Source organism: Berghia stephanieae, chromosome 1 (genome assembly GCF_034508935.2).
Source record: "Berghia stephanieae isolate SIO BIC M18660-M18661 chromosome 1, UCSD_Bste_1.3, whole genome shotgun sequence".
NCBI lineage: Eukaryota > Metazoa > Mollusca > Gastropoda > Nudibranchia > Aeolidiidae > Berghia > Berghia stephanieae.
Window position 1 is genome coordinate 31489600 of NC_088360.1, and position 18403 is coordinate 31508002.

At 33.9% G+C, this 18403-nt stretch overlaps 1 protein-coding gene across 1 annotated transcript in view; it reads left to right on the top strand.

Annotated features, from left to right (window-relative positions):
- LOC144971837 (TATA box-binding protein-like 1) overlaps positions 1 to 17871 on the top strand; it is a 20136-nt gene extending 2265 nt beyond the window's left edge. Inside the window, exons 2-7 of the mRNA XM_078912915.1 lie at positions 1 to 380; positions 1212 to 1294; positions 1940 to 2107; positions 3983 to 4077; positions 6003 to 6094; positions 12944 to 17871. The exon at positions 1 to 380 is cut by the window's left edge and continues 41 nt beyond it. Of these exons, the coding sequence (XP_078769041.1) occupies positions 36 to 380; positions 1212 to 1294; positions 1940 to 2107; positions 3983 to 4077; positions 6003 to 6094; positions 12944 to 13093 (933 nt within the window). The 5' untranslated portion in view covers positions 1 to 35 and the 3' untranslated portion in view covers positions 13094 to 17871. The remainder of the gene's footprint in view (positions 381 to 1211; positions 1295 to 1939; positions 2108 to 3982; positions 4078 to 6002; positions 6095 to 12943) is intronic.
- The last annotated feature ends 532 nt before the right edge of the window (positions 17872 to 18403 follow it).

Sequence of the window (18403 nt, forward strand, 5' to 3'; positions counted from 1 at the left end):
TCACGACCATCATCCTCAACTTCATTGATGCCGCCATGTCTATCATACCAAACCACGCCCACCACAATGGAAACCTACACAGCCTTCATCACCCTCCTAGTCATTTAGCACCTCACTCTGAACTCAGTGACATACCGTCCAAATTCCCACCCACAATGAACAACGAATATAATAGTGTTAACAATAATTGCCATGTTATGGAAGAGAATGGAGAACTCATTGGCAATGGGCATCATCAGGAGGCAGCTGCTACTGAGGATACCCCTACCATAGACATTATAATAAACAATGTAGTTTGCACTTTCAACACAAAATGTCATCTCAATTTAAAGAAAGTGGCAACTGAAGGTGCTCATGTTGAATACAAAAGAGAAAATGGGGTAAGGGATATTGAATGGTCATATGGCACAATTGTATACATGATATATATGTATACATCTGTAGGCAGTTAATGATTTACATGGTGGTAGATCAATTTCAACACTTGGTCCTCAGATATGGAACAACTTTCCCTAAGAGTGCCAAGTGTAGATGCTTTTAAATCAAAACTAAAACATTGCATTTTTACAAAAACATATTTTTAAAGTCTCTGTCAATGTTTTTCATTTATTTGATATCGACGTGTTCTTCTTTGAGCAAAAGCTGAAAGTATATATATCTGTTTGTGTATGTGTGTGAGTGAGTGAGTGCTATTTAGATTGCCATACTTGTAACTTTGAAGTGCATAGAGCACTAGTCATGATTGTGCACTATTTAAGTGCTATTTATTATATAATGAAAGTTCGATTTAAAAGCTATATACGCCACATAACTGTTATGGTTGAGACTCTACCACTATACCACCATTTTTCTGGTGTAGTTTCAATCCTACCGCAGATTATAGGTAAACTATTCTAGTGAGTCATACATGATAGGCTGAGTTACAGTCCCTCCAAAGGTTATTAATTATGAACTAATTTAATTGCAGTTTTCATGAAGAGTGAAGATATTTAAGTCTTGCTATACAGTATTTTATTTTTATCCAAACCATTCATGAGCAATATTATTATATTCCAACCTAAAACTTCCCTCTCTTGTCTTGTTAAATTATTATTTGTAATGTTTTTTGTTGTTGTTGTTTTTGTTTTTTTTTGATAACTGGTTTCTACTTTTTGTTTTTATTTAGTGTAAATGAACGCAAATAGTTTAAGCAATGTCTTTTTATCTTTCAGATGTTGAATATGAAATTAAGAAACCCACCTGTCACCGCTTCTATTTGGTCCTCTGGAAAAATTACATGTACCGGATCAACAAGGTATGGGTCAACTGTTACATGTCTGGTGGCTATTTAAGAGATATTTACTAACATGACATGTTGTCATTCTTATTTGTGATGTTTAACATACTAAGGGTCTGTCTCTAAATTTCGGTTTATTATCTAGGTGGCTGTGGTGTAGAGATATGGTCTTGGACATGCATTGTGTCAGAGGGCTTGAGCTAAGGAATAAGATGCATGGAGAACATGCCCTTAGGAAATACATTTTGCAAATGGCTTTTTAAAAAATCGTTTCGGAGATGGACTCTTTATTTAGAGATTCTCTGGTATAAAGCAGTTGTTCTTTGAAAATAGTAATAACGCTGAACAAGCGACATGTCTTTTGTTAAATGGGCTTTGTTCTACCATTAAGTGATTTTAAAACTTTGAAGTGTTTAGAGCATGTCGAATACTAAGGTGATAAGTGCTTTAAAAATGAATTTTTTAAACCGAATTTGCAATAATTCCCTCATATATCTTGAATAAGAGCTTAAGATTATGAATGTAGTAGTTATCTAAAAGTTCTCCGTCTCTCTTGTTAGAATGATAAGGATTATACTGAGGAGTTAGAATTTTATTCAATGAATATTATTTTTGTCATGAATGATGTGTTGTTCATTTCTTCTTCCTTTGTTTATATAATAGCGAAGAGTCTGCAAAATTAGCCTCAAGAAGAATTGCCAGGCGGTTGCAGAAGTTGGGCTTTAATGTGAAGTTTTGTCAGTACAGAGTCGTCAATGTTTTAGGAACTTGCAGTCTCCCATTTGGCATTCGACTAAATCAATTCTCAACAGAAAACAGAGCTAATGCAAGGTGACTTCATATGGTTCTCTCTCTCTCTCTCTCTCTCTCTCTCTCTCTCTCTCTCTCTCTCTCTCTCTCTCTCTCCCTCTCTCCCCCTTCTTCCCCTCCCTCCTTCCCTCCTTCTTCCCCCCCTCTTCCCTCTTCTCTTCTCTCTCTTTCTCTCATTCTCTAACTCTCTCTGTCTCTGTGATTTTCTTTCCTTTCATTACCAACTGGGCAGCTTTAGGAACAAAATGGTTCAAAATGAATCCTCTAGAAGTATTTAACTTGTCTGAAGTATTTAACTTGTCTGTGATATGTGTGAATTTCCCATCATTTGACGAACAGTAATAGTATTAGTATGTAGTAGTAGTAGTAGTAGTAGTAGTAGTAGTAATAGTGGTAGGAGTAGAAGTAGTAGTGGTAGTAGTAATAGTACTAGTCTAGGAGTGGTTGTAGGAATTGTTTGTAGTTGTAGTAGGAGGAGGATAGTAAATGCTATAAAAAAGGGAGAGAGAGAGACATGGATCATTTGATAACATAATGGGAATTATCTTGTCACTGCTGCAAATTGTCATCTCTATTAGATTGAAGACCACTCTCACAAATATTTTATCTCAAAACCTTCAACTGATTTACTGGGCTGGCAGATGTATATCACCATCACAACTTCATTTGGGACATCAGCATCATCATCTCAAACCATCACCACCATGGCATCAGCACTGTTACAGTTACAACCACCATCACAGCATTGTCACTGCCACAACCACCACCACCACATCACTTCATCCATCATCACCACAGCTAGAGCACCATCGCTAAAACCAGCATCTCATCTTCTACAGACACTAGCATCAATACTACCAACATATTTGGGGTCTTTTGTTCATTTCTTTTAGTATTTCGAAAGCAATATCCTTAGATATTGCAATTTCTGAGCCTTATACTGATTTAAAATGGTCATTAAGTTTTAGTTTTTTGATAAACCGATAATTTTGCAATTACTAGTGATTGCTGCAAACGAATGTTTGAATAATGAAGATCTGAGTTTATTTTTGATTTGGGTTTGATGTTAGCTTTTATATAAATTTTTGTATTTTGCGCACTTTTATTTTCCACACATGCAGACAAAATATACTTTTTTGCTAAAAAATACACTTTTTAGGATCATAGAATACACTTTTTATTCTGGGAAGGTTGGCAGGTCTGATTCATACCAAAAATCATTTTTTATTTTCATATGAGATTTAAGATGGTGTTTTTTATTGTCACTCTCTCACTGCATATTTATTTAAATTTGATTTTTTTATTATTTGACCCCTGTGGGGTCCTTTAACCTCCCATAGTGGGCAGCAGGGCACTTGCTGTGTATTCTATACCCCTATATGTTTTCTCTGTTTCTTTCTGTCTTTGCCTTGGAATGAGATTACTTTGTTTTATTATGGCCCAGGGCTGAATCCTTGGCTGAGAGGGAAACAGTCAAATGTGTTAGTTTTGCTAGATATTTTCCCCCCTCTAAATACCTGTCTGTTGGGCATGGTACTGTATTTTTTTGTTTGTTTTGAATGTCATATTTCGTAACTGTTTGGGTATATCCTGCGCTATTGATAGTTTTCTCTTGAAATTTTTCTGTTCCCTATTTGAACCAATCCCCTTTGTCTTACCTTGTCTCAGATGCTTTACATGTATATCTAGTTTTGTTTTTTTATTTTTCCATCTTCTTGTAAAACCATTAAACGCAAACTAAAAATTATTAATTGATGCTGCTCAATCCTTGATAATATTAATCTATTGCTAACATAATTAATGATAGACACACAAGCATTTCTTAAAATTTGGACTTTTCTGATTTTCTTTTGCAAATATGAATTATAATAATGTCTCCCTTTATTAATCCCTCAGCTTTGAACCAGAAATTCATCCTGGTGTAACATATCGGCTAAAAGAACCAAAAGCAACCCTCAAGATCTTTTCCACTGGCAGTATTACAGTAACAGGTAGAAATGAGAATAACTTTTTTTTTTGAATGCTGATCTTTCCTTTTTATTTTGTCAAAATTTAAATTTCATACACTGCATTATTTCATGTGATGTGTCAATCCTTCATTTTGCTTAATGACTATGGGTAGCCTGTTTTTTGGCTGGATACAATTGATCTTCAAATTTTGTGAATAATGATTCGATCCTGTGCATTTTGACTTGACTCTTTTAGCTCTGCATCTGTTTGAACCGTTTTACGACCCTTATAAACCATGTTTGACAGCATTGACCAAATACTGGAGTCCATTGGTTTCAAGTCAAGGATTCATTGGAGGCCATTCATCTTTAGAAATTAATCGAATGTCATTTTCTATTAACGAAAACTGTGTAGAGTTACAGGAGTTGAAAAATCAAATGACCTGGTGAAACACTCTGAAACATAATTTTGCGTGCTCATTTTTGTGGTTGGCCTGTCAATGAAATGTAATCTTGTCTTTCCCTGCCAACTTACTCAACTAGACATAATACTTTTTTTTGGGGGGGGGTTATTTCTTTCACTGATGCCTCGTTTTGTTTTGGTTGACTATGAGTTTTGTGAAAATTGAAAACAAGACGAAGTTTGAAAACATTGGATACCATAATTTTTGAGCGACTTTGGCATAACCATCATAGTTTTTTATTTATTTTTTTTTTTTTTATCCAATAGAGGATTTTTAAAAATTAAACTTGGCAAGTATTATTAACTTTAGGTCTTGTTCTTTTCGTTTGTCAGTTTTAAATATTTCTGATTTCTGCTTCATGTTTATCATACTTTTTTCCCAATTTTCTTTATAATGACAAGTTTTTAACTCATTCACTGAATAGAGTCTTACCCTCTCCACCTGACAATAAAACATTTTTTTTTTACGAATAGTAAAAATATTACATTTTACATTTAAAAAAAAAAATAAATAGACATATTATAAAGCATTTCAAAGGATGCAGAAATACCTGGCATGCACCACCACTGAAGCAAGCTATGTACATAAATAAAAGCCCCTTGCATGACATTGTAATGAATTATTCAGAAGATTATAAATTAAAAAAAAAAAAACAAGAATTGTGGAACTGGGAATATACCAATTTCTTATCACCCTTTCTCTACAAGTTATCGTGGGTGTAATATATTAGATGAAAATTTTGACAATTATTGCAGTCTATTTTGTCTAAATTGTTATATGCATAAATGGCATTTTAAGATTAAAATTATTTGCAAAATTGCAGACTCATAGGCGCCTTGGCTTGGGGCTTAAGTTTGACTATAGATTATGCAAGTTTCTTCGTTTACAGTATTTTATGATACCACATTGTTTGTCTCTTTTTTCTTGCTTTGTGTTGAGGTGAAAGTAGAAAAACACGAGCTTTACTAATGTGCAATATCCATTAATTGTACTCAAAGTTCTTGACAATGGGTCCCAAGCCAACAGCCGCTGAATGTGGGATAAGACATAACAATCAACATACTCTATCTCACATTTTGTAAGGGGTCAGTTGGACACATACATTGAGTTGGTTTGTTTTTTTTTGTTTTTTTTTTTTCAAAGTAGCTAGTAATTTCTTTATCTGTCAAAGTTGATTAACATATGACTGAGCCATGTAATATTAAAAGCAACCATCATCCACTATATGGACAGAAAATACAGAAATGTTATGCTTGCTCACAAGTTAAGATCTTGTATTTATCTCACAATAACCCATTTCTCACCTATACAGCAAACTCAACTTTTCCTTTTAAAATAATAGATATTGAATTGAGTGGAAAGGGTCTCTGAGAACAGCGTCTTTTTTTTTTTTTTTTTTTGTCTTTACAAACGTAACTGCAGCTTTTAATTGATTCCTTTTATTATTTTATATTTATCTCTTAATTGACGTCTTTTTCTTTTCACTTCTCACCATAAATTTAGCTCCATGTGTCCTCAATGTTCAGCTAGCCATTGAACATATATATCCCCTTGTAGATCAGTTTAAGATGGCGTCATCAAAAGTGGATAAAAAGGTGAGATTATTTATCTTTATATTTAGATATATATTTTCCATTAAAAAGTGAATAACCCCAAGTTAAATCATTCAACACTGCATTTAATATATTTTCAGCACATGCTTCATCATGAAAATATGTTATTCTTGAAATATTGGTCATCATTTGGTCAAATGTTTATGGTGAACCACATTTTGAAATTTGAAAGTTTATTTCAAAAGCAATTTTGAACCTAAGAATTTAAATTTGTAGCATTGTTGTATATGTATACAATTTCACTGTATGAGTTCATACTCCGAACCTACTTGTTCAACATTCTTAGCTAGAGCGGAGGATCTTTTGCTACCCCTGCTGACTCAGCGTTTTACACATTACTTTATTTTGTGTAGATTTCAAAACATATTCTAGTTCATGACCTGATATTTGACATGGTAACTCCTTTGGACATACTTAAAAAAGACGATTTTGAGTATCTTTATCAAATTTTTACATATTCAGCCTCAAAGTGTGCCTTTATTAGGCTATAGCGATGTCTCTGAATTTAGAGGATAATTACAGAAAAAAATATCCTAAGAACTATAACAGCCAATTAAAAAATCTCTTTGTAAGGTGATAAATATACATCTGTTAAACATTGTGGCAAAATGACTGCCAATTCTGGCAGTTACCTTTTGAGATTTACATAAAGTAGTGAGACAGGTCAGTCAAAAATAACATTTTGAGAAAAACGCAAAATTACATTTCATATGCCTGAAAAAAGACAAGACACATATTTTGTGTATTAATCTACATATTTAATGAAACTTTTAAACAGTGCTAACCTTTTCAAAAGGTTGATAATAAGCCAACAGCAACTTAAGTATGCAGCCACATATTTTAAACCCCCCCCCCTTTTAAGAAAAATGTGCAATTCTTGACCTCCCATAGTTAGCAGGTAGGCACTTCTGTGTCTTCCATTTCCCTTATATCTGTTTTCCAGCATACTTTCTGTCTTTGTCTTGGAATGGGACTACTTGGTTTTGTCCTGGCCCTGGTAGGAAAACAGTCAAATGTATAGTTTTGGGAGATGATATTTATTTTCTTGTCTTGTAAATCATATCTCTGTTATGCATTGTATTATATTTGTTTTACACATAAAATATATGATTTGTAAACATTGAGTGTGTTCCTTTTAGTGTCAGGTTGAAATATTTAGGTGATATCAAACTAAGTACACTGATAGTGTGCTCTTGGAATCTACATCTGTTCCCTATTTGAACTTATTCCCCTTTGTCTTCTCTTTTCTTTTGTACTTTAATTGTTATTTTATAACTTTTTACTATCCAATTTTCTTCCTTTTTACTGACGCTGATATGACCTACATGTGTTGCAAGCACTGTAAAACCCTTAATAACAAGGGAAACAAAGATGTGCAAAATAATTTTCGTTTTTTTTGTTGTTTTTCTGAATATTAAAATTTGAGCAGCACAGGACCTACGGATCCCCTTAATGTAGATCCAGATGAATTTGTTGAGCCATCAACGATAAAATCTGTTCAGTAATAAAATGTGTATCTGTAATCTAGGAACAGGGTGGCTATGGTCAAATTAAGGACCGGTTATTATACCCTTGCAGATATTCTAAATCGCCACTAGATTCAATGGGTGATAGAATTACCCTTAATTTTTAAAAGGTTTGCATGTTTCTCTTATTTCAATCTGTTAAAAAATATTATATAATTTTTAGGATTGCCAGTAATTCTGTGCTCATTGGCAAAAATGTAACATGGGCTCTATGGAGCAATGTTAACCCCCAACCCTATTTTTCTAAAAAGAATAGATGTAGCATTGTTTGTGTGGGACTTTTAAGTTGTTTTAAACTAACAACAGGGATATAACGTTTTTTGCCCATTTTCAAGCATTACTGATTTTTGTTGTTTTAGTAAAAACATATATATCTCCTTTTTTAAATCTGGCTAAATAATGAAATAACACATAATTACCAAAAGTGATTAATGGGTGGTTATGTACAACTTCAGTTATGGCTCCCTTATTAAAAAAAGCAGCTATATGAGATTGAAAACATGATAAGAGGCTGCTTTTAATAAAATTTAATGAAAAATTTTGATTGGCGAATTATTCTTATAATATACTCTAAAAGCATACCCATGTTTCTTAACAATTCCAGACAGTGGTATTATAAGCTTTAGTATTTTCATATTCCATTGTATTATTGAGAGCAGAAGAAATTATGAATTAAAATTGCAGAGAATTGGTCATCATTATCATCATCATCAAATTGAGGCAGTTGTCTAATGCATTTTATGGATTTTTGATCTCTCCAAGGCAGAGCTGCCAACCTACTGCAAAAAATGCGGAATTGTACGCATTTTCAGCAATTGTACGCTTGTACGCATTTCCCCCAAGATTGTACCCATTTTCAGTGTACAGAGTCACTTCAGTTTTCTTTAGTTGTAATTCATATTATTACTAGCCTATTGAGAAACCTTGGTGACCAAGTGGATGTTCATATATTTTTTGACCAATTGTGACCCTCCGCCTCGAAGCGGTATTAAGTCGGGATTTGGAAAACGAAGAAAATCGGGTTTAAAGTGAAAAAGGTCAAAATGAACAAATTTCAGTTTTTGTTTGTTTCACAAACTACATTCATTTTTCTACACAAAAACATAATATTTCAACATAAATATTTGCGATAAGTTGTGTAATTTCAAGTTTTAAAATACAACTATCAGTAACGCATTCAACACGAGAGTTGCCTTTCTCTCAGATAGCCACCATTTCCAAAGCTTAATAATACTACATGCTTTCCCCGACCAATAACATGTTAGGTATCACAGCAAAGGGCGTGTCTTTATCTATCTAAGAGAATGCATGGCTAAATCGGCAGTTACATGGTTCAACCAATAATGAACTTTAAAAACTGTAAACAAGACTAGCATTTTCCCTAACGACCTTACAAAGAAGAGATTCTCATTGGTCAAAACTGATCACATGAGTCTCAAAGTTCGGCATGGTCAACGCGTGCATGCTTTGTGTGTGTGTGTGTGTGTGTGTTTGCGCATTTTGATACACACCACGTGTTTTTATTTCTTTGTATAACTGCATTGTATAATGAGGCGAAGTACCTATCTTTCGGAAATTTAACACTAGCTAAGTCTTAATGTTATTTGAATTACTTTGTTATGAACAACAGTTTCATCGACTTAGAGATGGCCTACGATAAGCATCTTTAAAATAAAAAAGCAGAAAAGTAAAAAAAAAGCCTTCCAAAATTAATGAACTGCCGATGGAAATACTAACAAAAATTGAAACCGATAAATGTATGGATAGATAAACTGACAGATAGATAGATAGATAAATAGATAGATTTATGAAAATGAGAGAGAGAGAGAGAGAGAGAGAGAGAGAGAGAGAGAGAGAGAGAGAGAGAGAGAGAGAGAGAGAGAGGTCGGATACAGAGCGAAAGAGATAGGTTGAGGGGAAGATAATTTTGATAAAGAGAAATATAGTGGGGGGGAGGAGATGTTCGTTTTCATCGAATTATGGAAGGGTGGGGGTGGGGGCTAAAACAATCCACAATGTTTGCGAACGCTAAGCAAAAGGGGAGGAGAATTAAATAGCTGACAATTGACCACAAGGTGAGATGATAACTAGTGACATGTCCTAAACAACTGGGAGTTTTAGCTCTATAAGAAGATTCAATTACAAGATTTCATGCAGGTCATTGCAAAATAAGCCCCACCCCTCCTCCTCAAGCCGTCAACTGACTCAAAATGGAAACAATGTAACAAATGATTTGACAAGTCTAATTTTATTCAAATGCAATCTCATTGGACAATATGTTTCCAATAGATTGACTTCTTATGAAACAAAGGTCTTTTCTATAACTATCCCTACCACTTCTTTGCTCCACCTCCCCTCCTATCCTTTCTTTATATCTAGCTCAATCGCTCTCTCCCCCCGCTCCACGTGTTTCTTTCACACATACAAAAACACGTACACACACACACACACACACACTTTTCCCACCCTGCCTTCTTTAATGCACAAGAGCTTCCCCCCCCCCCCTCTCTCTCTCTCTCTTTCGCTCTGTCTCCCCCTCCCTGCGTGTTTCTTTCACACATACAAACACAAACATGTACACACACACACACTTTTTCCCTCCTGTCCTCTTCAATGCACAAGCGCCCCCCCCCCCCCTCTCTCTCTCTCTTTCTCTCTCTCTCTCGTGTGTGTGTGTGCGTGCAAGTTTCTTTTCCTTGCTCTCTCATCCTCTTTCTTGATATTTCTCTCTCTGTCCACCCGGCTTTACGTTGTTTCAAACTGTACTGAGCGGGTGGTTGGATGGGAGCATCACCCTTGAATCATATACCTATGATGTTCGCATGGGTGTACGATCCGATAGTGATGTCGTTTCTTCTTCTCTTTACTAGCCTATCCTGCTTCTTCGGTTTGTGATTGTATTTTTGACAGGATTTTTTTTTTTCTGTAAATCTTCTGCCTGTTTGTTCTTGGTTATTTATAATTTAGCTTATGATATCTTTAGGTTATGATTTTGATTTACATTTGTACTATTCTTGCTAGATTGCTTGTTTTTTTTGTTTCAGCGGTCTCTCATATAACCTCAATTGTGTTGGAAGAGACCTAAAGCAACAAACAAACAAAAAAAAAACTGTACTGAAAATAGCTGTTCTTTAACTTTTGACATTTTGAAATCGTATTTCTTCTATTAAATAAAACAAACGTGTCATAATAATAATCCTTATTTCATTGATTGTTTAATTAAATGTCAAAAACCCGTCAACAAGTGAACAATTTCATGAAGCTTCAGGCATTTATTGGTGTTTTTATTAATTCAAGAGCATCTTACATAATAATAAATAACTACAAAAGTAATGATTGGATTATTGTAAAAATTTGTGTGCGTATTATTAAATGTATGTTCTAAGCTCATGCCAAATTTTATTTCTCTCGTTAAATTTTCAATGCCTGTATCCAAGGAGTTACCTTTGCCCATTGATTCGACTGCGTGAAAAAGGTGTCTCAACTTCAAAGTCGATTTCCTCAAAACTTGGGTTTTACACTCTCCCTACTTCTATCGGTCATTTCTCGGCAATGAATAATCAGAATTTTATAAATTTGGTATCAAATTTTTAGGCATAAAATAAGCGTTGATTGGGCACAAAACACCCAAAATTGAAAATCCCGATTTAATACCGTTTCAAGGCGAAGGGTCACAATTATGATCTTCATGCTGGGAGGTAGAATTTTGAAAGGATTGGATTATAGTCTCCGGAACATCATTGTTGCTGCAATTGAGCTTGTGCGGTGTGACTTTATGTAATTATACCTTCCTCTTACTTTTCACAATGGTTAGTTTCCGTCGGTTTCAGGATTGTACCCATTTTTATGAAATCTCCCCCATTTTGAGGTCCCATTGTACACATTCTCATCAGATGGGGTTGGCAGCTCTGCTCCAAGGCCTTTTTTCTCTAACTTTCATGTTCTTGAATGTGTTTATGTCACAAGTGCAGTGACACAGACCTGTTATGAATGTCACTCCTTGTCAGCTGTGTGCAAGCCTACCTTAGATCTAGCCACTGATTACCAAATTATATTCTATTTCCCTGTCTCCAAACATGTCCAAAAATATTATTTGCCCTCTCCCCAATTTGGCCAATATTTTTGTTTTACATCCTAGTATACAAAACTTCATATTTTGACATTTTTACTGCCTTTGAAAATTTTCAGATATTTATTGTATGGGTGCCATGTCTTCTTTGACTGTGAATCTCAATTCAGGGCCATACAACATATAAAATTTTCTCAGCTTTCGATGATTGATGATTTATTTTTCAATTTAAGAAAAGCGTTTTACTGTTTTCAAACATGAGGAATTCCCCCCCCCCCCCCCCCCCCCCATATTTGAGACAATGAAAATTAGTATTTACAAAAGAGAAAGTGAGGAGTGGTTGTTCTCGTTAATGTTGAGAGTGTAATTGTTTAGCCTGTTTCCCCTGACTTTGGAATGGTACTAAAATATGACTTTTTATGGGGGGGGGGGGGGGGGGGGGGGGGGGATTTTATTTTGACTTACCATACTTTTACTGCGTCTTCTATCCCCTCTATATTGTTTTCCCAGGTGCTTTCTGTTTTTGTCTTGGAATGAGATTACTTAATTTTGCTTACCTGCTTTTTGCGTTCATCGCTCAAATTTTCCAAGTGTTTCTGATTTTTTTGGAAGAATTTTATTCTTGTCCTGCCGCGAAGGCACCTTTCAAGGTTGTAAGATTTATCATCGAATCATTCGGTAAATATTGAATGTATTTTGTAAACATTTGAGTGTATTCCTCTTAGTGGGATCCTGTGCATGTAACTGAAGGAGACTTTTGGGTGATCTCAAACTGAGCACACTGATATTATGATCCTGGAATCTACTTCTGTTTCCTATTTGAACCAGTTCAGTTCCCTTTGGTTTTGATCAGTAACTTTGCCATTTTTTAACTATTTTGTTTTATTCCTTTTACTGGCGCTAAATAATATGCCATAGGTGCCTTAACAAACAAACAAAATGGAGAAGAAATGTCTTCTGCATTTTTCTTTTGTTTATTGGACTATCTTGGGCTGCATTACAATGTGGTTCTTGTTTTTTGTTTTTGTATTTATTATTTATTATTTTTGTTGGTGATGTTGTTGTGTTTTTAGGTATAAAAAAAAATTCTTTCAGTTATTAAATACTAAAATACTGTAAATGAAAATTATATAATGTACTCTATTGGAACTAGGCACTATTTAAGTATTGTTCTTCAGGAAGTGGCAGAAATAACTGTGTGACACCACTCTAATTTAAACATTTTTAAAATTTCAGATTATGTTTGCAGAACGTAAATACCTTAGGAAAGGAGGTGCCTATGTTCCCCATGGAAGCCAAATACAAGAAGTTGACGATGATGAATTAGATGATTTGGATGAATCAGACTTGTCCGATGATTTTGATAGCGATTTTAGTCAGGATTGACAGTGAATGTTGAGGAAAAAGATCTAAGTTTGATTTTGGAAATAATTGTTTATTAATTTTTTCAATTAAAAAAAAAAAAATTAATGTTAGACTTAGGTATTATTTATTTTTTCTAAAAAAGTATTTTTTTTTGTTAGACTTAGGTATGTAAATTTTGTGTGTTACACTAGAGACACATATTCTGCTGGTTTTGTTATGTGATATTTATTGGAATATAATTGACAAATTTGAGTTAGGTTTTGGTGTCAATGATTTTGTAAGGTTTTTAAACTTTAGTTTTGACACTAGATTAATGTAACAATTTACCTTTTCATCTCTGGTAATAATAAAAACAAAAAACAAAACACAACAAATTTTAAGATATTTATTTAGCCTGTTGGTTGTTTGAAGCAATTGTAGGACATGTAGGCCATTTTTTTTTTATTACAGTAGGCGAGGTGTGATAAGAGGTTTAAATGGGTATATTCAATGTCTGACTACTACCGATTATTTTTTTGCCTGATGACTTTTTTTTTTTTACAAATGTGTATATTGATATGTGTCAACACATTAGATATTTGACTCTCGTCATTGGCATACAGATTTAAAGAATATTAGGAATTATTGACATAGGTTGTACATATTTTCTTTTTTTTTTTTTTTTTTTTTAATCATCAGTCTTTATGTAACATCCTCATCGTGGAAGAGTCAGAAATTGTATATTTGATAAACATAGATAAAATCAGTTGCATTTTGTACAAAATTTCACTTTTGAACAATGTGATTTTATTTTTTTCAATGATAACAATGTCATGTAAATGTATAAATAACGTGATTGAATTTAGGCCATTTGTCATTTTTATTTTCATAATAAAAATGACTTTCGATATCTTAATTTCATCAGTTTCAAGCCATTTATAGTATTGCTTTTGTGTATTTGTTTTCCTCCAAAAAGTTTATTGAAGCTGAAAAGAGATTTTAAATTATTAATATCTAAATTCTGATTGATTTTATTTCATTGAGTAACTATGGACTGCATTTCATTTTTAGTTAAAATAGTATTGTTATATATTTATTTTTTTTCTTCTGCATTTAGTAGCATTTATTATGAATCTCATTGAATAATTCAGTTACGCCAACCTCTCATAGCATCAGCAATATTTTCATCTCACAATTTGATTCATCATGGATCACAATTCCAATGTATAGATTTATTTAAGGATTACACATCTTGGATATGAAATCATTTCATGATGCTGTCATGATATGTTTTTCGTATCATAAGAAAGGTTGTTTTGTGATCTGATCCATTGTTATATCATCAGACCATTAGTGAATATTCATCTCACTGTCAATCAATCATGTTTCATTTGTATAAATTTAACCTTATTTAGCCGAGTATGAAATGAGATAAAGTGTGGCTTTTTCTTAACTTGTTATATTCATGTTCGGTTGTGATAATCATAATTTTTCTAAATGCAGTTTTATGATGCATTTCGTTTGACATCCTGTTTTCACAAGTATGTAATAGCTTTAGTGGTAAAAGTTGTTTTTCAAGCATGCACCTTTTATTTTGTCTAAATGAGTCAGCATCAACACAAATTAATAAAAATAAGACATAATTTGATTACACTTCATTATGATGTATTTATTATAAAGAAAGGAATAAAAAAGACAATTCAATAAAATAATTGCTGCAAGTAGTGTGTGATATAGTATCTTCTTCAAAATGAATGTTTGTAGGCTTTTTACTCTCTCTTAAATTTAGAATAGATCATTACAATTTAAGAAAATGATATAGAGAACACCATTTGTAATTTCATAGGTTTTCCTGACAATTAATATCTTGTATCTTGACATTCGTACTAAGAAAATTTTCTCCCATAGTGGGCTAGGGGCTACATACTGTGTCTTCTATCCCCTTATATCTGTTTTCCAACATGATTTCTGTCTTTGTCTTGACATGAGATTACTTGGTTTTGTCCTGGCCCTGGCCGGAGTCCTAGATGGGCGGGAAACAGTCAAATGCATAGTTATTGTTTTGGGAGATAATATTTTTTTCCTTGTAAATCATCTCTCTGTAATGTATTATTCTTATTTTTAATGTATAATGTAGGCATTTGAGTGTATTCCTCTTTGTTGGATTTTGTGCTTGTGTCTGGATGAGACTTATAGGTGATCTCAAACTAGCTGCATTGGTGGTATGCTCTTGGAATCTACATCTGATCCCTATTTGTTCCCAGTTCCCCTATGTCTTCTTTTTCTTGGGCCTTTTTCTTGGGTGCTTTAATTGTAATTCTAGAACTTTTTATTATCCCATTTTCTTCCTTTTTACTGGCGCTAATATAACCTAAATGTGTTGCAAGCGCCGTAAAACCCTTAAAAACAAAAACAAAAACAACGTAAGAAAATTTTTTTTTTGGTCTTTGTCTTGGCATGAGATAACTTGGTTTTGTCCTCATTCTGCACCGAGTCATTGGTTGAGAGAAACAATCAACTGTATCATTTTAGTTTTGGAAGATTGTTGTTTTCTCATAGATCATCTCTCTATAATGTAGTGTTATAGTTTTTATTTTTTAATCCAGTATTTTGTAAACATTTGAGTATATTCCTCCAAGTGGGATCCTGCGCTGATGTCCAAATGTGACTTTAAGGTGCTAAGCAGATTGATAAATTGCTCATGGAATCTACTTCTGTTACCAATCCCCTATGTCTTACTTTTTCTTGAGTGCTTTGAATTGTAAATCTAGAATATTTTGACTACACCATCTTATTCCTTTTCACTGCCGCTTAAATGACCTAAAAGTGTTGCAAGCGCCATAAAACCCTTCAAAACAAACAAAAACATAACCTAATGTTCTACTATTTCTGGTGTTTAAATAACCCACTTGTGTTGCAAGCTCTGTTTAACTTCTCAAAAGGATAAAAACAAGACATATCCTTGATTAATTGAGCTTTCTGGGTGGGGTTCCTGACCTCCCATCTTCTATCCCCTTATATCTGTATTCCAACATGCTTTCTGTCTTTGTCTTGGAATGAGATTACTTGGTTTTGTCCTGGCCCTGGCCGGAGTCCTAGCTGGGAGGGAAACAGTCAAATGCACAGTTATTGTTTTGGGAGATGATATTTTTTTCCTTGTAAATCATCTCTCTGTTATGTATTATTATATTTTTTATTTCGAATGTCTAATGTAGGCATTTGAGTGTGTTCCTCTTTGTTGGATTTTGTGCTTGCGTCTGGATGAGACTTATAGGTGATCTCAAACTCAGTACATTGGTGGTATGCTCTTGGAATCTACATCTGATCCCTATTTGTTACTAGTTCCTCTATGTCTTACTTTTTCTTGGGTGCTTTAATTGTAATTCTATAACTTTTTACTATCCCATTTTCTTCCTTTTTACTGGCGCTGATATAATCTAAATGTGTTGGAAGCGCTGTAAAACCCCTAAAAACGAAAAAAAAACCAATTGAGCTTTGTTTGAATACTTGACCAAGCAAAAGAGAAAATTTAATCCCTTTTGTTTTAGACCAGCTGCTACATACCAAAAGTCATGAATTGTTGTCTTCTTCGTTGAGGAATGCTCATTTAAAATCTAGTGCTGGTTGGGGTTCCTGACCCTCCATAGTGGACAGGGAGGCACTTACTGTGTCTTCTATCCCCCTCAATCTGTTTACAAGCTTGCTTTCTGTCTTTGTCTTGGGATGAGATTACTGGTCGGATACCCAAGCCGGGAGGGAAACAGTCAAATGTATAGTTAGAGTTTTGGGAGATGATTTATTTGTCTTGTAAATCATCTCTCTATTACGTACTGTATTATGTTTTGTTTACATATTATATATGATTTGTGAACATTTGAGTTCATCTTAGTGGGGACCGTGTGCTTGTGTCTGGATGAGACTTTTAGGTGATCTCAATTTAAGTACTTTGATAGTGTGCTCTTGGCATCTACATCTGTTTCCAGTTTGAACCAATTCTTTTTTATCTTACCTTTTCTTGGGTGCTTTAATTGTATTTCTAGAACTTTTTACTATGCCAGTTCCTTTTTACTGGCGCTGGTATGACCTTAATGTGTCGCAAGCGCCGTAAAACCTTTCAAAACAAAATCTAGTGGATTTTTTAGACTTCTTCACTTCACTTATAATAAACAAGGTGGTTTTAGATTAGTTACAAATGGGATATTTTGCTCTTGGATCTAATAAACAAGTCCACCTTTGTCTTACAATTCCTTGGGCGCCTTTAAATAGGTAAATCTTTATATTATTTCAACATCTTCCTTTCAAGATGTCTTGGTCAACTTAAGACTGTTGAAAGCACCAAGAAAAACCTAAAAACAACAACCCCTGGAGTTCTATTGTGTCACGTCAATATCATTGTTCAAGTCAGTATTTATTTTTTTTTTTTTCACCTGTTTCTTTTTATACAAGCATTACTATTTTTTTTTCATAACCAGAATAGGTGATTCGAATTTTTGTTTTTTAAAAAAAATCTGTTTTTTTTAATGCTCATTTCCTTTGTCCAATATTGGCAGTTGTCTGATTTATATTTTCACCATAATTGTTTAATTCACTCAATTATCTCATTTTGTTTGCTTTGTGAGAAGCGAGTGAAAATCAAAGTGTTTTGTAAGTTAAAATGGGACTGCGTCAATAGCCCAGTCCAACATTTGCATCTTCCATTTTGATTGCCTTGTTTGATATTGATAGTTTGGTGCATATTATTGATTATTCACATTATGATTATGTTTCGCCATTTATTATCTTGTGTTCAGTCTCTATTAAAATGCTCCTTTTACACATAATGCTTTGTGTTTTTTTTTCTTTTCACTTTTAGCTCTTTGGATCGGGGTCTTCTAAGCTCCCTTGGTGTGAGGAGAGGTCACTTTTGCAGTGTCTTCTATCCCCATATATCTGTTTTTCCTTTCCATGCTGCTCTCTCTCTCTCTGATTTTTGTCCTGTATTGAGATTGCTCGGTTTTTTAATGGTCCAGTCCAGGTGGCATCCTTAGCTGAGAGGGAAGCAGTCTAATGTATACATACCTAGTTCCTTTTTTTGAGAGATATTTTTTCCCCTATAAATTGTTTGTCTGTTACTGTTACTGTTATGTACTATTATAGTTTATATTTTTGAATATGCATTATGGTGTAAACATTTGAGTTTGAGTGCATCCTTAAGGCCGGATCCAGCGGGTGGTTGGATGGGAGCATCACCCTTGAATCATATACCTATGATGTTCGCATGGGTGTACGATCCGATAGTGATGTCGTTTCTTCTTCTCTTTACTAGCCTATCCTGCTTCTTTAGTTTGTGATTGTATTTTTGACAGGGGATAT